This window comes from Canis lupus, chromosome 29 (genome assembly GCF_048164855.1).
Source record: "Canis lupus baileyi chromosome 29, mCanLup2.hap1, whole genome shotgun sequence".
NCBI classification, from domain to species: Eukaryota; Metazoa; Chordata; class Mammalia; order Carnivora; family Canidae; genus Canis; species Canis lupus.
Window position 1 is genome coordinate 2,829,766 of NC_132866.1, and position 25,196 is coordinate 2,854,961.

The 25,196-nt window shown below is 48.3% G+C and overlaps 1 protein-coding gene and 1 long non-coding RNA gene across 2 annotated transcripts in view; one reads left to right on the top strand and one right to left on the bottom strand.

Annotated features, from left to right (window-relative positions):
• Positions 1-25,196, bottom strand: part of MGMT (O-6-methylguanine-DNA methyltransferase) — a 280,813-nt gene that overhangs the window by 30,723 nt on the left and 224,894 nt on the right. The window contains exon 3 of the mRNA XM_072804870.1: positions 16,713-16,873. Within this exon, the coding sequence (XP_072660971.1) occupies positions 16,713-16,873 (161 nt within the window). The remainder of the gene's footprint in view (positions 1-16,712; positions 16,874-25,196) is intronic.
• On the top strand, positions 16,636-24,458 carry LOC140620686 (uncharacterized). The gene is made up of 3 exons (XR_012020403.1): positions 16,636-16,947; positions 20,451-21,310; positions 22,454-24,458. It is a non-coding gene; the product is annotated as an uncharacterized lncRNA (long non-coding RNA).

Below are 25,196 nucleotides of genomic sequence, written 5' to 3' on the forward strand. Positions count from 1 at the left end.
AATATTTGTCTATTAAAATCATGAAGATATCCTCCATGGCTTCTTCTAAAAGCATTAGAGTCCAAGCTTTACATTTAGGTACAGATATATACCAAATTAATTCTTACATATGGTGTGAATAAGGGGTCAAAGTGAATTTTTCTTCTTTTGCAGATGGTATCAAGTTGTTCAGGCACTATTTTTTTTTTTTTTTTTTTGGTTCAGGCACTATTTGTTGAAGACTTTACTTTTCTCAAAGATAATAAAAGAGATCTATACTTTCATAATAATTCTCTTCTTCTGCTCTAAGTTTTGATCTTTATGCCAGTACCATAGTGTCTTGATTACATAAGATTAGTAAGTCTTGAAATCAGGTAATGCTAGTCCTATAACTTTTGTTTTCAAGTCTGCTTTAGATATTCTAGGCCTTTTGTATTTCGACATAACTTTAGAATAAGCTGGGAATTTCAAAGCCTGAGTGAAGTTAACATAAGAAGTAGTTCATGAAGAACTAACATTTTGGCAATATTGTCTTTTCCTATGATCAAGGGATGTGTATTTAGGTCCCCTGTAATTTCTCTTAGCCATGTTTTATATTGTTCAGTGGACAAGTCTTACATAGTTTTCATTCAAGTTAATTTTTGACACTGTTTAATTTCTCTGTATAAAATTTTATATATTAAAATTGTATCTTCAACCTCATTAGGTTCACTTGTTAGTTTTAATGGTTATTTTCAAGATTCTATACCATATTCTATGTAAACAACTATGTAATCTGAAAATGAAGACAATTGTACCTATTCCTTTTTGATACATATGCTTTCATTTTTCTTACCTTTTAGTGCAGAACTCTGTCTTTATCTTTTATCACCTGTGCATGTAGAAAATATACAGTGTGTGGGGGGGTCTGGCTTCACCCCCATCTAGTCTGTTAACCTATGCCTTTTATTTGAATCTTAAGACCATTTACATTGAATGTAATTATAAATATGGTTGGGTTTAAATCCATCAGTGTGCCATTTGTCCTATCTGTTCTCTGCTCTTCTTTCTCTTTTCCTTTTTTTTTTTTTTAAATCAACAGTCTTCATTTTCTATTAGCATATGAACTATCTATTGGCTTATATTGGTTTTCTTAGTGGCATTCTAGGATTTATAATATTCATCTTTGATTTATCAAAGACTGCCCTCAAATAATACTAGGAGTTGGTCATAATAACACGAAGAACCTTACAGCACTATACTGTCATTTTCCTAATCTTACCTGTTGTGTTATTTTACTTCTACATATAACTCTGAAACTTCATTATTGATTTTACTGTGAAGTTAATCATCTTTTAAAGAAAATGGAGAAAAAAAGTTTTCATACTTTTCCATATAGTTTCCATTTCTAGTGATGTTGATTCTGTTACGAATTGTTCATCTTCATTTCCCATTAGTTCCTGCCTGGCCATGGCTTCCCCATGCACATAGGTCTTACTATGTGCTACAAACTCAAGGGGAATGCAGAGTTCTGGGATTCTTTCTCTACATGGCACCCTCTTCCCCAGTACTCTGCCTACAATTGCAGCCACCAATAACACCAAAACACTGTACTAGAATGTTTGCAGCATCATTAGTTTAAAGGCAAAAAAATGATGAGAACCCACATTTCTACAGACGCAGGGTAGGAAACAAATTATGGCACAGTCAGAAGATGGGATACTATATGGTAGTTATTAGTGAAAATCTCTACGGGATTCAAAAATAGAGGAATCTCACAAAAATGTTGATTGAACAAAGCAAGTCACAGGGAGATCTCAGTATTATTCCATTCATATATAATGCGAAGCATGGAGCAGCAGGGAGGGATGGCACATACAGCCAGGGAGGATGCACAGGGTACTCGGCAGTGCTGGTGGCGCTCCATTTTTCAACCTGGGTGGGCCATCGTGAACTTTCCCTTTATTATTTATACCTCAAAAATTCTCTATGAATTTTCTTTTATCTGAAGCATTTCATAAAAAATCATGAAAATATCAACTTGTCCTCAATGTGCTAAAAAATGAAGGAGGCTCTTGAAAGTGCTCCTCTCGTCTGATAAAAAGTGATTCAAAAGGTATTTATTTACATGGTTTTCTCGTTCTTGATGTTTAGATTTTGCAACAGGAGAGGGAAGAGGAAGAAACATCTAAGTCTCCGAGCTCCCCACGCACTGTGTCTCCTCTTTCTGTGCTCGTATTTTCCAAAGGAGCCCTTAGGTCCCAACCCCCAGCCCCAGCCTCTTCACCCCATCAGCCTGGTTTACATTCCTCCAAAGCACTCAACTCACTCCCTGACAGTCTAAACGCCCCATAAGGCCCAGAATTTTGTTTGGTTCTTTGCTAAATTATCAGAGCCTAGAAAAGGGATTTGCATACAGCTTGACGGATATCTGCTGAACTGGTGAGCTGAACTGCAGTCTCCATGGCCAGGCCTGAGGCTCTGTCAGTGGGTGGCTTCTGCTCCCCACCCAGACTCCTAGGAGGCTTGGAGTCCCCCGCCCTCACCACTCAGGATCATTTTCTTTTCCTCCCAATTGATCTCTACTTTGAAGAGGATGACATTTTTTTTTTTTTTAAGTCCAGGGAAAGAATTCAATAAATGTATTGCACTGGATTTCTAGGACCTCTGACCCTAATGTATAAAATGGAATAACTAATCAAGGGTCATTTAACAAATATGTCCAAGGCACTGGGGAAATGGGAATCCTGACACTCCTCTACACTTCCTCCCACCTGCTTTTTGGAAAAAAGGGCCAGAACATACTTGGTTCAGGGAGGGGAGGGCCGCACAGCTGTTGCCTCCCAGGGGTTCTCTACAAAGCTGGAAATTTCCTGGAATCCACCCAAGTGTCCCAAGGTCAGCCTAGGAAGTCTAAGTCATTTTTATGGTAGATCCATAGGCCAGGGCTCCCCAGATTGCACCGTGGGGAACATCAGCATCCCACAGGTGCTAACAGAGAGAGGGGTTGTGGGAGAAGGTTCTGCATTTGGGGAAGTTCAGGAAATTCATAAACTACAGACCTTCTGACCATTGATAGTATATGTGCCATATTTAAGGGTCTGAGGAGTCTTGCCATAAAGAAACCTGCTCAGCTTTGTTTACAATTTCCCAAGCTTGTAGGTCATGCAATCTTTCCTGGTGAGACATCTTAACATCCAGTAGAACTGAGGTTTTATCAACTGACCTAGATTAGGTCCCTCTAGAGTTGAATGTAGGTCTGCTCCTGTCTTCCCAAAGCCCATCTGTGCTCGGCTGTCCCAGAGCCCTGGAGATTCTCTGCTCATGGCAGCGGCAAACACAGGGAGGAGGGAATGGCTGGGTGGGGGCCATGGTTTCCCATGGCAGGGGTGGAAGGGCAGGGTGGGCAATGACACCCTTGGCTGAGTGCTGCAGGTGTCTGGCAGGAGGGGTAGAAATGGCCTCGTCTGTCAGACAGACAAGCTGCAGAAAGTTCTCAAAGAATCATCCCGCGAGCTCTAAGAGCAAACACAGCTTAACTCTGACACAAACTCGAGTTTGAAGTTTTGCTTCTAGGATCCAAGGTCAAAACTGCTGAACTTAGAAACTCAGGAGTCTTACCAAAGACTTACCAAAGCACTCCAGGCACCCTGCGGCAGGCTCAGGAGCGGTGCCCGTGAAGCACCCAGGGCCAGGATGGCAGAGGCTTGGTACTGCTGCATCTCAAGGCCATGAGAAAGGCTCACAGGAGGGCTCTGGCCTTGGGCTGCAGGTAGCTTGAGGGCGGACACTGCAACAGCCCCCCGGGGGCAGGCTGGAACCTCAGCTCAGGATCCAGAGGCTGTTTAGAACCTTTGTTCTGGGTCCTGGTCTTGGGAAGTATTCCCTGTGATTTTCCCTGTAAGGGCCCACCTTTCTGGAGCTCCTCCACCTTGTACCACAGCAAGTGGAAACCAATGCTATTTTTTTTATAAATATTTTATTTATTTATTAATGAAAAGCAGAGAGAGAGAGAGAGAGAGAGAGAGAGAGAGAGAGAGAGAGAGAGAGAGGCAGAGACACAGGCAGAGGGAGAAGCAGGCTCCATGCAGGCAGCCCGATTCAGGACTCGATCCTGGGTCTCCAGGATCAGGCCCTGGGCTGAAGGCGGCACTAAGCCACTTAGCCACCCAGGCTGCCCAAAAACCAATTCTATTGACAAGCATGGCTGCACCACATATAGAGAAAAAAGGCAGACCTAGTAAGGTATTCACCAGAAGCTGGCCAGCATACAGGAGAGCAGCTTCCCCACAGTGTTTCTGCAAAACAGATCAGACAGAGGGGAGCCCAAGGGCAAAGCCAGGGCTACCAGGGGCTCAGGCTTGGAGGGAGGTGAGTGGCTCCCTATCGCACAGAGCCAGGGGATCCAGGACCACAGGCCCTAACACACAAAGCAAGTGTGATGAGACTCCTATTTCAGGCAGCATCTCGGCTCACTTTTAGGCTCCTTGCTTTCCTTCGGAGGCCTCACTCACTACCAAGGAATAAAACATCCAATATAATTTACAGGATAATTTTTCTAGCTTCTCCTGTACGACTGAAGTCTTAAGAAAACAGTTATACCAGGAATTTACTAAGGAACAAGAGACACATCTTTCTGCACACGTCCTGTCATTGAGACCTGGCTGGCCCACTGCCCTACAGCCCCTCTTTCTGCACAGCAAGAAGCCATGCTTCCAAGGATGGCCCCAAACCATGGCAGCAGAATCAAAGGGTGGACCCCGACAACGAAGTGTATTCACCGCAGTGGAAATGGTTGCAGCTAACACTTCGTAAAGACCTCCAGCAGCAGCTGGGCAACTGGACCCATCGCCTATAGCACCACGCAGACAGCAGACATTCCTGGTGTTACAGAACTGCCCACATGCATCTCAGCAGAGGACGTCATCCCACATAAAAGGACCATCTAAGAAATAAGAAAGCAAAACACTATCTTCGGGCTGCTGTGAACAAGTGAACAAAGAACCAGGTGTTGCCAGAGAAGATTCAGGAAGAGCGACACGGTGGGGGTGGTTTCCATCAGAGCCGAGACAGGTGGAAGGACCCCATTTCCCCCTGCCCCGCAGCTCTGTGGGGAGCTCTCTCCAGATACGCTGACCCTCTACCATGGCTCCGTGGGGCCACCCCTGGGGACTCAGGCCACACATGCTGTACCTACTTGGAACGGCCATCACAAGGACAACAGGGCCGTGGAAAGCTCTGTTGGACACCAAGAAGAGCGCTCAGAACAAGGGCCTAAGCGTTCACTTGGTTCAGAACAGCAGGGCAGAGTGACAGAGTCTGGGGTCTCAGCCGCTGACCACCAGGACGCCGGCATCCTGGAGAGCACGGGCCATCTGCTACCAAGGCAGCAGGTGCTTTGCGGCTGAGCCCTTGGTGGTCCTGTTCCAGCCTCAGGACGGCTTTACGTGTCATGGCTACGGACCCGCACCCCACGGATGGGGAATCAGGAGCTCAGAAATGTCCCTGGTGGGACCGCGTCCTTCAGAACCCAACAATGAAGTCCCAACAGCTGGGGGCCCCAGAGAAAGTGACTGTTTTGGGCAAAGGGCCTTTAATAAAGAGGTGGTTACGAGGAGGCCATCAGGGCCCTGAGCTACCTGACTGCTGTCCTTGTAACAGGAGCAAAGGAGGACGCACAGAGGGACCCCGGAGGCGTCTGTCCCGAGAGGGGCAGCCACGGGCAGCTCAGGGCCAGCCCGTCCGTGGGTGCGTCATCTCCCACAGGCCACCCAGGGACAGACCCGGCTCCTGCACCCCCACCAGCAGCCCAGGATCCCACCGGCCGAGCTGGGTCGCTGGCAGCTGCCGCGTGGTGCATAGACGGGCACCCTGACACCTGCTAGGTGGACCCGCTGAGCCAGGAGAGGCCGAAGGAAGCACCTGGGAGTCTGGCTGCATCCTTTGCATCCTCACTGACCTGGGCTGGGTCAAGGTCGGCAGGTGGGACGGGAATGTCCCTCGGGTCAGCTCCCTGGGCCCCGTAGACGGAGGGCCACGGCGGCACGGGCTTCGTCCGGCTCAGCAGGCAGGGCCCTGGGTCATCGGGCTCCCCCAGTGTGGGGTGGCGCCCCCCCCAACCGTGTCTGGGGAACAGGCGCCCCAAGTGCAGGGGTGAGCGGGGACGTCTGCCCGCACCTCTGGGCGCGGGGAAACAGTCTTGGCGCGGAAATCAAGACGTTAGGTCAGCGGCCAGAGCAAAGGCAGGCGGCCCGCACCCGGAGCCGTGGCGGGCAAGGCGAGGCCTCCCTCCCGCTCCAGCCCCCGGACCAGGTGGGGTAGGGGCTGCGAGCACAGCCAACCCGCACACCGCGGAGAACGGCTTTTATTAATACAAATTGGGCCATTAATAATATTTAAATGCATTAGCCTTTAACACAAATAAACAAGACCAGCCAATGAAACTTTAAAAACGAATCCTGCATGCTAGCAAAGGAAACACAGGCCGGCGGAGAGGCAGGGGCCCCCAGCCAGGTGTCAACGCCGAGCGACCAGGGGAGCCGTGCGTGGGCCCGAGATGCAGGATGTGAAAAACATCAAAAGGTGTTAATGGTTTCAATATTTATCTGCTGCAGGGAAGCACTCTAAAAAGAAGACAGAAAAAAAAATTCTGCTAATGGCTGTGTCTTTGCCATTAAAATGAAAAGCTTAATGCATCTTATAATCAGAGGACAATTTGCAAATCATTAAGAGAAATGTAAAATTCCATTAAAATACAAATCAAGAGACTCTCCCTGGACTAATAATCTTTTTGATATTATTTTGCATTTCACTATTTCTGTTCCAATACCCAGGCCCCACAAATGATCAGTTCCTGAACATGCTATTTACCACAGCCTACTTCTTTAACGAGACCGAGAGAAGGATAATCTGCTATTCAGAGCAGGTACTAATGAAGAATTCCATATATTCTGAAATTTAATTAAAACCCCAAAGATTTCAAATTAGATGCAATTTGAAATGCCTGGGGCAGAAATACATGCACTTGCGTGGCGAGGGTACCACACTGAAAGTTGATACCGTAATTGGTCTTGATGTATTTTTGTGTTGCTGGGCTGAAGCACAGAACTCATAACCATATAAAAATTCTCTGTAGATTACCTGCTCATTGAAAATGCCATCACTCAGGTAGTTCTCCACTAAATTACCATGCCACTAAAATGCACAAAGTGATTCGCGGAGTAGAGTGGCACAGCTGGCCGACGCTGCCAATGAGTTATGCATGCGTCAACGCGGCCTTTTTTCTTAGTAAAATATGCTCAGTTGAATATTAAAACATAATTGGCATTCAACCTAAGCAGCTTAAACCATTCCGTTATCTTCCTTTAAACTGATTTGGCTCCTCCACAGTTATTTTCAAGGATGCGATTCACAAACTAATGATGCCATCATACTCAGCTACATTTGCGCTGTTTTACATTGGTCATAAATAGGCGCCGTTCCTACGGCCTGCTAGGGATGGCCTTTAGTATCAGCTGCTCTTGAACATCAAAGGCTCAATTCTTGAGGAAAAAAAGGGGAGGGGGATATGCCATTTATGTTGGTTCTTGCAGATTTGATTCTAAAAAGAGGAAGAGATGCGAATTTTCTATCAAGAGTATGTCTTGGCCGAGCAACGAGCCCTGTGTCTCCTGAGCGCAGTCTCTGGGTCTTCCCCAGACCCTCCACGGGAAGGCCACCGCGGGCCAGTGGAGGAAGGAACGGCACACTTAGAAAACCCAGACAACGTGCATACACACACACACACATCCAGGGATGCGTCCTTCACACAGTGTTTTGTGCGACCATCAACAGCAGTACTCAAGAAATGAAAAAGTAGTTGCCATAGTAACGGAGATCCTGTAGCTATTCATGCTGGGGGGTGGGCATAGGCAGGACTCACCAGAGACACTACTTTCCAAAATACGATCAGTAATTACCTTAATATTTGGGGGGCAGGAAAAATCTGATTTTTCGTGACTGATCATTCATAACCGAGTGGTGGATTTTAGGGTAAAGACTTCCCTACTTCACTCCTCGGTTCTTCAGAAGCTATGACGAGAGGCCCCAGTGCACTGAGCCCCAGGGGTCTGCTCGGTCCTGGGGACGGCCACCACACAAGTCACAGAGCCGCACCGACCGCCTCCAGAAGAGATGGGGTTTTTCCACTCAGACATGTAAACACAACCTCTAAAGTAGAACACATGTACCCATGAATCTTGTGTTCTGAGTCCACTTGAATGTAAGGGATGCAGGTAACAACCCTATGTGATGAGGGAATTTAAGCAGTAATTTTTACACTTTTGTCTGCTGCAGATAATTTTACAGCCGTCCTGCCGTGAATTTTCTAACACTGATGTGTTTAACGTATTAACTTACAGTCCGGTTCTATGCACGTTTTTTTATTAAAATGTAATTCTCTCTATAAACCCAGGTGGTAGAGATAATTCTATTTATTATTTCTAGGATGATATAAAAATGCATTTAAAAATGCATTAACACTGCCTGTAAAATGTGAATATACATTTTATGACAACAAAAATATTTAAACATTCTCTTTGGGAGCAACACATGTTAATCGAGTGCCTACAGTGGGAATAAAAATTTTGAAAGCACGTTTAGGTGACAAGTCTATTTTTTCACTTCAAAATACAGACCTGATAGAAAATTCCTATTTTTTTTTTTCAAAGCCCGTTTCAAATGAAAAACTGAAAAAACTGACAATGTAATTTACTTTTCTTGGTAGGTAGAGATCGGACATTGTGTTCCTCTGAGGTGAAGCCTACCCACATCCACCCATCATGCGGACACTACAGGCGATCTTCCCAAATGGGTGAACACAATTAGGGGACTTCTGTGTAAGAGAAGCTTCCACGGGCTTGCTATCTAATCACTATGCTAGATGTAACACTGATATTTTCATGAGACTATTTCCCTATAAAAGTAGCATTGGTGACAATTTCAATGATAAACATTACCTGCTTGTAATATTACGAGACCCTGTCCTGTCCTACACGAGGTCTGAAAGTAGCTGATGTTCAAAGCACCTTTTAATCTAGGTTACCTTACATTGTGTGACACCTGTGGCCTGGAGTCAAGGCCTTCCTCCTCAAGCTTTTTTTTTTTTTTTTTGTCTTTGTTATGGAAACCTCAGGGAACAGAGGATCTGACCACCTCCCCAGGTTTGGGATGGAACTTTCACTGAATGAGGCTTCCCAGGAGACCATGGTGATCACCGATTTATCAGAGGGCTCTGGGTACATGAACACCAGGCCTGCTCTTGAGGCCCAGCCGACTGTGGGCCCCGGGCAGCCACAGCAGCATCTCAGGAGCTGGTACCAATTGACAGACTAACTTCTCCTCCATGGGAGGGGGCGCCTACAACTATCTCTAGGATAAGTGTCAGGTGACCATGTGCGTTCCGAGCATATATCACCTCTTCCCAGGAGGGATCTATGTCAGGTGTGAGAGAATCAGCGCGGTATGCAGAACCTGAAGCAGTCTCCCCGCCTCTACTAGCTGATTCTGTTGTTCAGAGGTCTCCCCAAGAGTCTAGAGCTTCACGCATCCAACTATTTGTTCCATCCAACTATCTATCTATCTATCTATCTATCTATCTATTTATTTATTTATTTATTTATTTATTTATTTATTTTTTTAAATTTTTATTTATTTATGATAGTCACACAGAGAGAGAGAGAGGCAGAGACACAGGCAGAGGGAGAAGCAGGCTCCATGCACCGGGAGCCCGACGTGGGATTCGATCCCGGGTCTCCAGGATCGCGCCCTGGGCCAAAGGCAGGCGCCAAACCGCTGCGCCACCCAGGGATCCCCCATCCAACTATTTAAAAGAAAAACCACACTTGGGGCCAGAAGTATCTGGACACGTCCTGATGGTTCTAGCTGGCTTTGCCAACAGCACTCTACTGTGGGATATCCTGGCAAAGTGGGCACCTGGCAACACTCTTCAGACAGTCAGGAGGGAGTGCTCATCCTGCTGCGACTCTGTAACCTGACAGTACAGGCACCGAAGTGCCATCAATTTTGCTCTCACACCTTCCAAATCAAAAAGATGAATGACATACTGGCTCTCCCACTTTCTCACTTGGCTAGAGCTCAAGATGAGGAAGACGTATGGATATACAACTTAAAACGTTTAAAAGCTGTTCATTACAACAGCAAAGAGGCTTCTTACATACGCAATTGTAGGTCTCAAACAAAAATCATTAAGTTGGGAAGGTCAAACTTAGCATAGAGTGAAGTACATTGTAGAAGCTCTCGTAAGAGTGGGATCCGTTTCAATGAATCCCTTTAGAGCAATAATTCTCAAAATAGGGCATATATACATATAACATGTACATGCTTATATGTGATATGCATATACACATGTACACAGATATACATATAAATATATATATATTTGTCTATCTTAAGATATTTTGATATGTCTTGGGGAGGGGTGAGGAGTATAGAAATTACAGATGAACAGACTGTCCAGAGTGTCTGCACACACGCGTTCCCAGATGGAGGCGTGGGGAGTCAAGAGGAACCTGACAAAGCTGTTTGTTTAAATGAATCATAGCTGAAGCTAAAAGGTCCTCATCCAAGATGTGGTCGCACAGTACAAAGAATAAACAAATACTAAGGAAAACTGCTAGGCAGGAAACTGCATAATAAAATAGGAAATAATGAACTAAGACATAATCTGAACCCCAGGCTCTTTGGCCCGTGAAGTTCACCCGTACGCCAAAATGCAGCTGATCAGTCAAGTTGGAGCTAAGTGTGAAGAACACGGATTGTTTCTAAGCCGGCTTGGCCGGTCCCCCACCTCCCAGATGGAGCCAGAACCCAGGGGGGAGGCGGCTGCGGTGCCAACAGGGCCACCACCGCTCAGGGGCTCCGCAGAGCACCCCGCACAGGCTGGGGACCCCCGGCCCTCGGAAACCCTCACTGTGGGACGCAGAATTCTGGTCACCGAGCTCGGTTCTTCGGCTGAGGAGCTAGAAGTGATGCACAGAGTCTAAGGCAGACGGGGGCCGGGCGGCCCGGGGGTGACACGCCCACGAAGGGGGGCTTCTGTCCACCAGGACAGGGACAGGCCTCAGCGCCGGTTCCCACGAGCATGAGGTCTCAGGGCCACACAGAAGGGGCCGTCCGGGGGGCAGCGCTCCCACCAGCAAGGCCTCCTGGAGCCTTGGGGACAGATCATGGGGACGGGCCCGTCCGGCCCCAATGTCGGGAAGCAAGTAGACGTCCCCAATGAGGAAGACGGCTCGCTCACCACCTCGCTCACGTCCGGGGCTCACTGTCCGTCCCGTGCAGCGTGTGTTCGGGGCTCGTGCCTGCCTCTGCCCTGTCCCCTGGTGGCTCCAAACCCCAGGCACACACATGCCGGGCTGGTGTCCGTGTCGCAGTGGGACACCCCCGCTGTCAGACCCCTGGCCCGGGACACCCCGGCGCCCTCCCTGGCCTGCAGATCCGCACCTTCCCCGCGCCCTGGGCCAGCTTGCCGCATCCGCTGCCCCCGAAAAGGTGCTCGGCAGCTAGAGGGTTGAAAGCACATTTTCACCAGCTCTTTCTTTCCCACTTAATTTAAGTGCACTGTTGTTAGCTTGTTCTTTCTAATCAATAAATGGGCATCGAAAGGTTTACAGACTAGGTAATATCATCGCAAGGCCAACAATTTTTATAAGGCCTCATTTAAAATACGGGAGAACCATGAGAGCCACCGACCAGAAGCTGTAAATGCCATCCCCTACTCCAGCTATTATCCTCTCCTTAAATTAGATTTTTTTTTTTTTTAAGGCCAGGGAAAAATAACAGTATAAACTTGGTGAATGCACAAAGCTGCCTCCTGCTGTGGATATGCAGGGGAGGCTAGGAAAAAACCCTCCGTCTCTGCTGCAGCACGCACTGCAGATGGGCTCAGGCTCTATGCAGGACTTACAGGAGCCAACGTGAAGAACAGCAAAACTGGCCATGGGACACTACGGGAAGAGGGCTGGGGCCTTCTTTCCTGGGAGACAGCCTGCCCGGGGTGGCAGGGCACCCTGTTACTTCCTGGACGTGAGCAGCAGCCGGGAGGGCAGAAGGGCTGTGCTGGGGACTCGGGAACAGAGGGCTTGGGGCTGGCATGATTAGCCCTTGCTTGGCTCTCTGAGATGGATTTTTAATTTTAAAGAGCTGTCTCTGGTGAGGACCCGAGGTAATGATACTACTCACCTCCTCATGGTCCAACCGCCTTCCAGGACTCACAAGGCCTCCACTGGAAGGCACCCGGCACAGTGGGACTGTCTTCCAGGACACAGTGGGCAATTAATTCACCCTGGAAAGGCCTTTCCCGTAACTCTCTGGCAGGGCTTTCAGCAGAGCCCCTTCAGAAAGAGGGTGTTCAACTGAGATACACAAATACGAGAATCCTTTCTGAGGCTTCCTAAGAGAAGTTACAAAAAAAAAAAAAAAAAAAAAAAACACTACTCGCCAGCAGGTTTAACAAATGCAGATTTTACTACTGTCATGCAACTGGATTTCATAGCTACAAGCTAATAGCTGTGACGAAGGAATTATTAAAGTGTTAAATATTTCATTTAAAAGGGAACATTGCAGTCACTTTGAAAAGAAAACTCAGAACTCATCTGTTGAAAACCATCATCTGTGAGACGACACTGGAAGGAGCAGCTGGGGTCCACCACCATCCACACCCCAGGGCTCACACCGCCCTGCACGGCACGGGGTTCGGTCTGCGGGGGTTGGGGGGACACCTGGGGAGGGAGCCCCCACCCCAGCCTGGCAGGGCACCCGCCTGTTCTTGGTACCTCGACACGCGGGACAGCTGAGGAGGGGAAGAAAGCTTGCACACACATCCTGAATCTGAAAGCTGGTCTCAGTTTCCCTTGGGTCTGCTTTTCCTGAACTCTGTGAAGTACTGCTTCTGGCAAGGTGCTACTTGTAATTTTTTTTTTTTTTTTTTTTTTTTTTTTGCTACTTGTATTTTTTTACCTGCTTTAGCACAGACTACGAAGGGTACATGAAGATGCATATTGTGCAATGGCGCTACGATAGCTTTATTTTATTTTTTATAGATTTTATTTTTTTTATTCATGAGACACACAGAGAGAGAAGCAGAGGCACAGCCAGAGAGAGAAGCAGGCTCCATGCAGGGAGCCCGACGTGGGGCTCAATCCCAGGACCTCAGGATCATGAAGGCAGGCGCTAAACCGCTGAGCCACCCAGGCATCCCCTACAATACCTTTAATAAGTAAATATAAAGCCAGAAAATATTAACAGGAAAGAACTTTAAATAGTATTTCATTATAAAAGGAACATTAAGGTTTATCTCAAGACCAATGGCTTCATTCAATAACTATTTCTTGAAGAAAAAACTGAATTCTTACTCTAATTCTAAACTAACGTTGACCTTTGCAAGAACTTGAGAGGGGAGCACCTGACTCCCTAAACTGCTTCATTACGCCTCAAGACTGCTGGCTCTCCATCACAGTGGCGACAATAAATGGTCCTGTTGCTACTTCAATAAAGCAGATTAGCAAAAAGCAACCCCCAAAACTCCAAAAAAAAAAACCAAACAAACCCACACACACATTTTTTTTTGTTTTGTTTTAGGAGATGCCCTCCACTAAAAACACAAGCTCATAAGAAAATTAAAATACAGCTTATCCAACACGCACTTTTCTCGTCATTTCCTGAGCAGCACGTGAATCTCACTCCCAGTAGCCGCAGCCGCCATCCCACGGAGAGCCCCCCCTGCAGTGGCTCCAAGAGGCGGCCAGACACACCTCCAGACTTCTGGTCAGGAAAGACAGCTTCTCGGCTCCTTGGCACAAAACCCCAGACAATTAACTTGTTACTAATCCAACTTGGGAAGATGTCCAAGATAAGAAGTTGAACTATGTGAAATTTCCAGTATTTGTTAAGTTTTAACCCATAAAAACTGCAATCTCGTATGGCTTACCTCGGCGCACGGGGGTGACCAGCCTTAACAATGAACCAGTGGTGAACAGCATGCTCATCTCATGAAAGATCCTGGAATGGCGAAGCAGCCTTGCCTACGGACAAGAGAGGCCCTTGAAATGCAGGGGGGCCTGGCCCCGAGGGGCTCCCCCGCGGTACAGGCCATGCCTGAGGACGGGCAGGTTAAGGGCTGGAGCTCCAGGGTGAGCTCGATCAGGATTATGGTTTTACAACAAGACGAAACAGGCTGACCTGGTCTAAACCGCAGAGGCAGGACCATGCTGAAAACGTGCTACGCAAACGCACGTTAAATGTGTCCAAAAATTAAGATGCACAGAAAATACGATTCGTTTTAAATAAACAAAACCATGTATTCCACATTAAAAAGTACCCATGCCTCCCAATCTGCAAGTTTCTTTTTTTATGTTAGTGCCCAGTTTCTAGAGGTCTCCGAGGTTGCCAAAAGAGTTTTCCTCGTGTGGTGAGGGACCTGCCCTCACAGTGATTTCACTGGTGCTACAAGATACAAAGTAGAAACAGAGCGAGGCCAACCACCACTGGATAGAAACGGGTGTCACCACATCTGGGGGTTAGTGCCAATTAACTCCGTGTTAGCAATTGTATTATAACCAGCCACCACCTCCCTTCTTAAACCGTAAAATCCCCACACCTGGTCCTGGCCTGGGAGTAAGTGATTGAGCTAAATTAGAAAAACCTGGCTTGCACATGCTCAGGCGTGGGAAATCCTGGCCCGCAGCAACCACTAACCGCCAGGAGGCGGGGCTGGCCTTGGGGACCCTGCCCCCAGGAGGGTGCTGGAGGCTGTCTCCCCCAAACCGGGCTAGGAGGACCTGGCCCCAGTTGGAAGTGCCTGCCAGCACCGTGGGGGCTCGTCCGCCAGGGACGGCCTTGCAGGTTGGGCTGCATGGCCTTCGTCCTCACCCCAGCAGCGGCTTCCGGCTCGTTCTGGTCACCCGCACTGACCGTGGGGGTCGAACGAGGAGATGGCCTGGTGCAGGCCTGGTGCCAGGGAGGTGGGGTGAGGGTGGCCAGTCCCAACCCTCTTCAAACACTGAGGACTCAGGATTTTATAAGCTCACTTCCCACCTCCCCCTTCCCTGCTTGGGTTTTCTAATTTTTCTGTCTTGAAAATTTTAAAACCTTAAATCTCTGCTCCAAGATTCAACGGACTCAAAGAGGGGAAAAGCCAGCAGGGCAATTCCTGCTCCCAGTGGCACAGCAGTGCTCTCCATGTGGCGACAGCGGATGGAGGAGTTCAGGGCACCAGGATTTCCCAGCCCCTACTTCAGAAATGAAGCCACAAAAAAAAAAAAAAAAAAATGAAGCCACATTCGAGCCTGTGGCCACGCCAGGTCCCCTGCAGCCTCAGGGCAGCCAGTTGGCTCCCACTACTATGGAGTGGCTGTGCCCCCCTCACCCCTCCCCGGACACTGGGCCCACCCAGCACGTGCTCACAGCGATGTGCCAAGGCCCACCGGAGCTCCTACACCCCTCCTGGAGACCGTCTGAACGACGCAGGGGGCTAATAGGGGGCCCTGCTCATTACACTTGTATCGTTTCAGTTCATTATGTGCGAAAATGCTCAAGGTATTATCTGTTCACTTGTTTGACCTTGTTAATCAACTCAGGTGTGAGCTCAGCTTTCCAGGAGCTTCTCTAGTCACTGCCCCTGAAAATTCTACTCTACTTTTAAGTTCCTTTTCGCTAAAAATCATGGCAGCTATTAGAATGCCATTAAACATATTTAGGATGCTCAGTTTTGAAACTCAAGATTGCTTTAAGTTTACTTTAAAGATATACTTATTTTAGGGGGAGGGGCAGAGGGAGAGAGAATCTCAAGCAGATGCCCTGCTGAGCACAGAGCCCAACGTGGGGCTCGATCTCGCCACCCCAAGGTCACGACCTGAGCCCAAACCAAGAGTCTGATGCTCAACCGACTGAGCCACCCAGGATCCCCTAAATTTGCCTTACCTAAAACCTAAAATTTTTTTCCCTTGAGTATACGTGTGCACACATCTACATATTTACGTGTACACACACACGCATCTATATTAAAATGAGTAAAAAAAAAAAATCACTACTATGCCAAAGAAACCTCTGCTGTGTGTCTAGAGTAATTTTAGTTGACATAATTAAGGCACAAACAACTTAAAAGGAAGCGTCTGGGAAAATGTTTTTCGGCGACCACAGACCATGTGCCTTTAGCCGGCTACATTAGGCAATGAGTTCTCAATTCGTGCTTTAAGAACACGGTATCCAACTACGGCAAGCTTGAGAAATGAGACTGAGAACTTATCCGCGACAACACAACGCCGCTACCCACTCTGATGTAAATGTCACCAGCCGAGTTTATGGAAGTGGCTAATTGTCCATGTACAAGCCTCATTTTCTGTGCTGTTGGCAAGCAGATAGTTTAAGTTAACAATAAGCTTATTGAAAAATTCCCTGCTATTCAGATGTGTTCCCATTTAAACCTTTCAGCCAACAAGAGTCAAGAGTCGATCTGCATGCATCATTTTTACTGCCTTTGCCAAGAATTATGTGACCATGTGCCAAAACTAACACAAGCATTTGGAATGGGTGGAGATCGTGAACTCTTGTCCTTATAGTGTGGCCACATGCTGTCTCTGTTTAGATGATGTAAAAATACCAAGTCAGTGTAGTCGATAAAATGGGCTGCGATGTAAGTGATAGTTCATCAGTCAAGCTCCCTGAGCAAAACCCTAAGAGGCGGCGGAGTTACTGACCTCGCTGGAAAATGGGATGGTGAATCGCGGGCAAGGGGAGGCCCGGGAGGACCGAGGGCTCACGGAAATAGGCATCCAGCCAGGCCACGCACTGCACCAGTGGCTCCGTCATTTCCTCTGGACAGCCGAGCAGCTCGGGAGGAGTGGGGGCCTCTGCGGGTCTGCAAAAGTGATAACAGGCGCATAATAAACCTCCGGCCCTGCGTCCACACGTGTGAAAAGCAAACAGAAACGTGTAAGTCCATAGCAGTCTCCCCGGGATGTGTGCCCGCTGTGCGGCGCAGCAGTGGGCAGGTGCCTGTGGGAGGGCGTGGGGTGCCTCCCAGCCACGTTTCCACCTTTAGCTTTAAGAAACACAACCAAGAGGTGATTCCAGGAAGGAACAGCCTAGTACACAGGCTCCTGTATTTGGCAGGATGGGACAGAGCCAGGATGATAAGCACAGAAGTGGCCCCAGTGGGCATGTGGCTGCCCCTTCCTAAGACTCAGGCGCACGTGGGTCTCCGTCGCTCATCTGTAAAATCGCCATGTGTTATCAAAAGTACTTAAGAAATATTACCAAAGTAATTCACCTGCATTTTCATCAACCCCCTCCCCAATCCTACTGAATTTCAACACAACAGCACATTCAGGATTTTCCACCGCTCTGAGCTGCGTTCTGGGGGATTTCCTTGGGGTCTGCTTCCAGCCTACAGAGTCTCACGCTGCAGTGTCTAATCCGTGTGCCCGTCGTCCTGCGAGGCTCACATCAGTCACTGTGCTCTGGCTTCTTTTTTTTTTTTTTTTTTTTTTCCGAGTTCCCTTGTTCAATCACTACGGTCACTTTCTTCCTTTTATCTCCTTAAACTCAAACCAACATACCTGAGACTCCGTTCAGTTTGCTCCTTGCCCTCGGGGTCTAATTCCTCTGTCCAAGGGACCCAGTAGCTGCCTCTCACAGAGCTGACTTACTTTTGGCAGGTGCCAGGTCTCTGGGGAGATGCCCACGGAGAGGCTTTACTCTTGCTGCTTCGGAGCCCTACACTTTCACGATGGATCCAGTTTTCATTTCACTTTCCCAGGACCCCACACCCACCAAAGCACCGGCACCACGTCTGATTTCTTCAGCTGACTTTCCTTCCTTACCCTCCAAGCCCCTGGACAGGCAGCAGGCTTCCTAGTGGCTCCCGGCCTGGAAGGCACAGCCTGTCTCTTTATCCTCGGCTACTGAAGCTTTGGGGGCAGGGGAGGTACAGGCTCACCCTGTGTGCTGAGGATGCGTGCACGGGCGTCAGTCCACAGCCTGCCTTTTTCACCTTGTACGCAGCAGCCTTACGAGGGTCACCACTCACTGGGCCATGTGGCCCAATGCAGGGACGACAGTGAGACTCAAGTCCCTGAGAGCGCAGCCTGGCGCCGTCTGTGTGAGAAGGCCACCGGCACGCACAGGCCGCTGCACGTCTGGAAGCAGGTATGCTTCACGCTAGACCTGCAGAGAACCCCTGACGACCTCTAAGCAGGTCCTGCACACGATCCTATGCTGGAGTCCAAGTCTTTCATGCCTGGCATTCCATGGAAATGAGAGTCTCCACTGATGGCCTTGGATCTTTGCAGAAATAAGCTTCCTTGTTTGGGATGCACAGAAACACCCTTTATGCTGTTTTTCCACAGTAGAACAGACAGTGGATCAGGGAAGGCTCTTTAAGCACTTGCACATGGACAGTGGTAACGAGGGACCAGACAGAAGGAAGAAAGAACTGAGCCCACGGACGCAAACAGGCAGAGAGGGACGACAGATGCATGCCCGAGGTGCTGGCCACGGTCCAGCCATCCTGCTGACCCCTGATGGACAGAGCAGGCCCCGGAGCCACCACTTTCCCGAGATCTCTGTGGGTGGGAACTCCTGTGGACGGGCCTGTGGCCAGCCTGGACCCCAGAGCAATAGAGGGGCACCTCGGAGCCAGCGGAGCAGCTCAAGGGCCTCGCAAAGATGCTCCTGGATGTGGACACGGCACCTCCTTCCTGCCCTGGTCTCTCTCCATCAGGACATCTGGTCGGGGAAAGGGTCAAACTTCCCATGCCCGGCTCAAACATCCTTCATATTTTTTTCCTAAGATTTTATTTATTCATGAGACACACAGAGAGAGGCAGAGAGAGAGAGGCAGAGACATGGGCAGAGGGAGAAGCAGGCTCCCTGCGGGGAGCCTGAGGGAGAACTCGATCCCAGGACCCGGGATCACACCCTGGGCCAAAGGCAGATGCTCAACTGCTGAGCCACCCAGGCGCCCCTCAAACGTTATTCAACTCGAGCAAGTCCAGTCCCTCTGTCCGCACACTGTTCCTCCCGCACAAATCAACACGCGCTGACAATACTGCAAACAAGGGTGGGGAGCAGCGTCAGGTGCCCGGCCGTCCCCCCCGGGGGTGGAGGGAGAGCAGGGGTGCGCTACGGAGAGCCTGGGGCTGCTGCCAGGAAGCAAGGCCAACGCCCCCTGGGGGGGACAGCGTGGCCGCGAAGGCCTGGGCCACCAGCAGGCGGCAATCTGTGTGACACCTGCCCAAACGGGAGGTGGACCCAGCTGAGGTGCCCATGTCCCCGCTCTCAGCCCATGGGGGCCTTCCCTTTTGAGGAGGCAGGAGAGGGGCAGGGACCGCCTGGGTGCCCATGTTTCCCCCCCGGGACTGTCCAAGGCCAGCCTCTCATGGCCACAGATGGTATCAGAGCTTGTGGGGTGCTCTGAGCCGTCACCCACGTGGCCGATGGGGTCCCTGGGCCAGGGGCACACATCACGGGAGGCCGGGCATCCCGAACCAAGGAGCAAGGGCTTCAGGACCCACCGGCCACCTGCTTCCGTCGGAGGCTCCTGAGTGCCACGGGGGCGTCTGGGCACCGGAGGCCCTACCCAGGCTGGTGGCCGTGTCCTCCACGTGGCTGAGGGACTCGAATGGGAGCTGTGTCCCTACTAGCATTTCCAACTCTTAAAAGGATATTTGAAGAATTTTTATAGTAGTAAAATTCATCTTAAATTGATTTTTTATGCTTGTGCTAAAGATCTCAACCTCTGATTTACTCTGTAGGTCTCCTTTTTAACTCTTTCTCTATTGGCATTAGGTAACTATTCATGGGTGAAATGTAATTAAACAGCTTTGCTTCTGAAGCAAGGATTTATGATACTACATTTAAAATGAATGGCATTAAACACACACATAAAACCAGATTTTTAAAGCCATGACACAAATTTCCATTTCTACAATAAAATGAAATTTATTCTCTGCCCTGCCTCCCCGCAGCCCTGCCTCCCGCACGGCCCTGCGGCGAGCGGCGGTGGGACGGCAGCGAGCCCCACCGGCGGCCACGCTGATTACGGAGGAGTCTCTCCGGGCTTCCCTCCCCACCAGCCCCGAAGCCCCGCTGATTACGGGCTCCGTGGCCCACGCTCACGGAGGCCCACGCCCCAGCCTCCCTGGGAGCCTGCCTCCCGCCACCACGGCGCCACGCACCTGTCCGTGGGCCGGCCAGCAAGTCCACTGTCCTGCGATCCGCGGGGACAGCGCAGAAACGGGACACGTCGGCGTCGCTGAGACCTGCTCTCAGGATGCCACTCATCAGCAACAAGAGCCACCCTGAGGCCGACACTGAGACACTGGACGCACCCTGGCCCAGCCTTACTTCAACCTGGCTGGCTAGGGGCAGACCAATGACTTTGGCTTGATTGGGTGTTTTTTTTTTTTTGTTTTTTTTTTTTTTTTTTTTTACAGATGACAATAGAGAGCACTGGGCACACCGTACGAGAGCAAACAGGCAATCATATGTGGTTTAAGGGTTTCTTCAAGAAATATGCAATTGTTGGCAATCCCTGGACAACACCCTCCAGGGGAAGTCCCCGGAACGCCAGCGAGAAAGAGAGCCCTGAGTGAGGTTGTCCTGGAGTCGTGACCTGTTTGGGGACGTAGCCCTGACCTCTTCTCTTCCAGGACTTGGAGAAAGAACGTTCCACTGTGGAAGTATTTCGGATTTCACATGTGCCCCTCAGCCCAAATCAGGACACAGGAATGTGGGGAGAGGCTCTAGAACTGTTTTTTTTGTTTTGTTTTGTTTTTTTTACTTTTTGAGGTTTTTTACATTTTTAAATTTTTTTTAAAATTGGAGTTCAATTTGCCAACATAGAGCATAGCACCCAGGGCTCACATCCCACCAAGTGCCCCCCTCAGTGCCCATCACCCAGTCACTCCACTCCCCGCCCACCTCCCTTTCCATTACCCCTAGTTCGTTTCCCAGTTAGGTGTCTCTCATGTTTTGTCACCCTCACTGATATTTTCACTCATTTTCTCTCCTTTCCCTTCATTCCCTTTCATTAATTCTTATATTCCCCAAATGAATGAGACCATATAATGTAGAGCAAACTTCTAAAACATCTGTTAATGAGGCCACGATGCCCTACCTACGTACATGGAGGGAGAACCCATAACCCCACAGCACTGCATACATGAGCCTAGATGGTGTTCACGAGAAAGCTGTGCTTCCTACCTGCCACGTAGCTGGCATGTCAAGACATGGATTTCAATTAGAGAGCGAGGGGAACAAAGGAGCATCACACGGCGGGCAGCAGGCAGACAAGGTGAGTGGACCAAGTTTAAATGGAACGGCCCCGCCAGATGAGGTTCTGAGTTATCCACCCACCACATGGGAGGCCCACGGCCCTTCCCATCAGGTGTGGCACCCTTGGCCAGGTCGCACACACCGGGCTCAGGCTATGGCAGCTGCAGAAGTGGGAGCCCCGCAGAGAGCAGTCCCCAAGGTGCACCGGTGCATCCAGGGCCGGCACCATGGAAGGAAACCTGGACGAGCATCCCTGACCCCACGTCCTCCAGCGTCTTCCCATGCTGCAAATTTGCTCAACGTTTTATGACTCAATCAGCTTGGCAGGAGATTTGGGTATTCAGGTATGGGGGTGCCTCAAGACTTCACTGGTAGTAAAGAATCACTAAATCTTCATTTCTCAGTGGATTCTACTTCCCGAAGACATTAAAATGTCATGTACTTGGCTTAAATCCCACTTGATGTAAGAAAACAGGCCAGAAGTTCTAAGCTACTCACATCTGATTAGCAGCATTAGCTACACCCAGGGGGGCGGACGGCCGGGCATTCAAAAATCTCTTTTTCCGACCCCGGTCCCTTTCCAATATCTCTGTCTTCAAAGGATAAAATTCAGGCTTACGGGGGTTGGGAACATTAATTGGTGATTCTGGAGGCTCACCCAAGGAAAGAGACCCAACCCGGGACAAGGGTTCCTTGGGAGTTCACCCGGAATCTGGCAGGAGACCAAGGCTGTGTCCTTTAGCAGGGTGGGGAGACTGGCCTGTGTGAAAACACACGGATACTGGGGTACAGCCTGTAGTGGGAAGAAGAGTCCAGAACCTTGGCCACATCAGCATTTTAGACACTCTTACGAAGAGAAACATTTCCCAAGCTGAGCTAGATGAGCAAATCTCCCCTTCTCTGGCTCCAGGACACAGCGTGGACTCCAGGGTAGAGCGCCAGACCCCACAGCCTCAGGAAGGTGCATGTTTCCAGCAAAACTTTAAAATCGCAATAGAGGTGATTTTAAAACATGTGGATACTGCTGTTAAATATCACTGGCAAATGCACAATTATGTCTAATTTAACAGACCTCTAGCAGAGTCTCTTGTGTTTGTGTCTGATGGATTTGTCCTGCATTTAATTATACTTTCTTGCTAAAGCTCAGTTGCTTTTTTTCCAGTGGTAGGATGGAAGACAAGAAATAAATTATGCTACCTACAATCAAAACAGATCATTTTTTTTTTAAACGGGAAGGCCGAATCAAGATTTTTAAGCTCTGTAGTCCAATTGAATTTTGTGGCTTGATCCTCTTCAAGCAATTATCGAGGATCCATTATGTATACGGCTTAGTGACAAGAGAATGCAGTGTTTGTAGCACAACCGAGAAGAGAAGGAACATGAAGGTAAAGACACAGAGGTGGTGCCAGCAACTTTCCACTCTGCCTTTCGACAATCCCATGTTCCCCTGACGTTGTCCAATGGGTGGATACTGTGGGCAATGGCTCTGTGACACAGCCCGGTGGCCAGCATCTGTCGGGCGATACCACCACTCAGGTGTGATGGAGTCTGTGCAGTTATCTGAACTTCTAAACTAGGAAAAAGAGAGGAGGGAGGAAAAATCAAAGTGCTGATGCTGGTACTAAGAAACATCGGCCTCCAACAGTAGAGCTGAGTCAGAGATGAGGAAGAAAGGCGAGCCTCACCGCGGCTCCCGTGACTGTGTAGGGTGCCGTTCCAACAGCGTGTGGGCTTCTCACACCGCCCTGGGAGCACGACATAGCTGAGAAAGAAGGGAGGGCGCAACGTGAAGTATCAGCATCACGCTGAAGTTTGCACAACCAGTGGTGGACACGATTCATATATTTGCGCATCTAAAGGTGTTAAGAGCTGCCACTACTCATAACACGTGAGTTTACAGACTGACTTTCACGTGTTCGGTTTTAGAGTCTGTTTCCACAGGTCATTCACTATGAAACGAAGAAACTTTGCTACTGTACGACGGGGGGAAAGCAGTAGCTAAGGGAGCCCACCACTTTCAGTCTGGACAGAAGTCGTGGGGACGGCTTCATGGGGAAGGTGGTGTTTTCAACCATCCCGGCGGGAGGGCTAGCTGGAGTTCTGACAGGTGCTCTGCAAACCCTTGGTGAGCTTTTATAGTGTGGTTCATAACAAAGATGGACATAAATCCTGCTCCTTGCCTCGATGCTTCCACCTCCACAATCACACCCCCTCCAAAATGAATTCTACATTTATGATCCTATCAGAGGCCACCGATGGTTCATGTCCCAAGGTCAACAATAGGAGGAGGAAGAGGCAGTAAAATTTAACTGGGCCCCAATTTACTCACTTTCTGGGTGGTCATAGGTATGTTGCTTAAATTGGATATCAGTTTTTAATGGGCATCCTAAGCCCTCAAAATTTGGGGCTCAAATTAATGTCAGAACCTAATCAGGACCACAGAGGAATTTACAGTATTTTAAAACACCCTCCAAACCCAGAAAATTTTATGTAAATTTTCAACTCCTTAATACAAGGGACATGTCACGAGAACTATATATTTTTTCTTTTTGAAAATGATTCTTAAACACATAAGCAATAAAACATTTTAAAAACATGATTTAAATAGTATCCTTGGCAGACAAGAATGCCTTAAAAAAAGCCTATTTGCTTTCTCCCCTAAATGTTCAAATTGTTAAAAGGAAAATTGTATTTTATCAACACTTTAACATATCATTAAAATCTCTACTATTTGACAGATGAAGATAAAAACACCCCAAAACTATAGATGAATTATCAGGTCCCTAATGATTCCAAAACAATTACAGGATGCAGAGCAATCTAGTTAAATTTTATTCAAAAGCTTACTACACTTGTGTTTTCTTTTATTTTTCTATCAAGAAACCCATGAGGCTTAAGCACAATTCATTATGTATGAGACCCCACTTGCGGTGCTTGACTGTTGATTAATAGCAAAGTTTGCTGTATGTACATTTGCAACATTACATGCATACAATATGCTAACTTATTCTTTCACTGAAACTAATTATTTACAAAAATGACTACTTGAGACTACAATTTATTAAATGCATGCATCCAGTCTCAATTTGGCCCCAAAAGACAGCCTGGAATGAAGATCTTTTACTTGATGTGACAACTTCTAGAAACGCTGTTATTAATATTGTAAATGTGGCAAATAAAGAGTTCAAATAGCCTTATGTCTGTGTTGCATTTGCTTTTCACCACTGAAGCAGGGAGCAGAGCAGCTTTCTAACATTTCATACACCAGAGGTAGATTCCTCTTTGCCAGCTTAATTTAGCTTCTTATAAGTAAGATGCTTATACATTGGCAATGAAATGGTTTAACAAATACATAGCTAACATGAACGAGGTATAAAAAGGTCCTAATAAAATTGTTACTTAAGTAGATTACATGTCTGTCAATAAGAATAAATTTAGCTCATTTGTTGAAAAATATCTGTAAAAATATAATTTTTAAAGAGTCATTTCAACCAGTCTCATCAAATTACTGGTACTCCCATATGGGTACTTTCCCCCCCAAAGGATCTGTGGGGTTAGATAGCTGCATATTATTCAATAATTCTCTTTATACCTGGAAAAGAAGGGACAAACATGAACTGGTCTGTGAACAAGAATCATAAAAGCCTCCTTGTCACATCCAGACTTCAAAATGGGGCATCTGGTCAACTGCAAGCATCTTTTCAGGCTGACTCTATAACACATGTAGCCCAGGGAAGCAGCCACCTGCTCTGAGCATCCTCTACAGCCTGGTGTCTCTCTGCTGGGCCAACCTCCACGCTCTCCACAGCTGCCCATTCCAATGCCCTCAAAGACTCTGTGTGGCCTTCCTTTGCTCTGCTGAGGGTGTGTGCCACTGTAGGCTTAGGAGAAATAGACAGGAATCA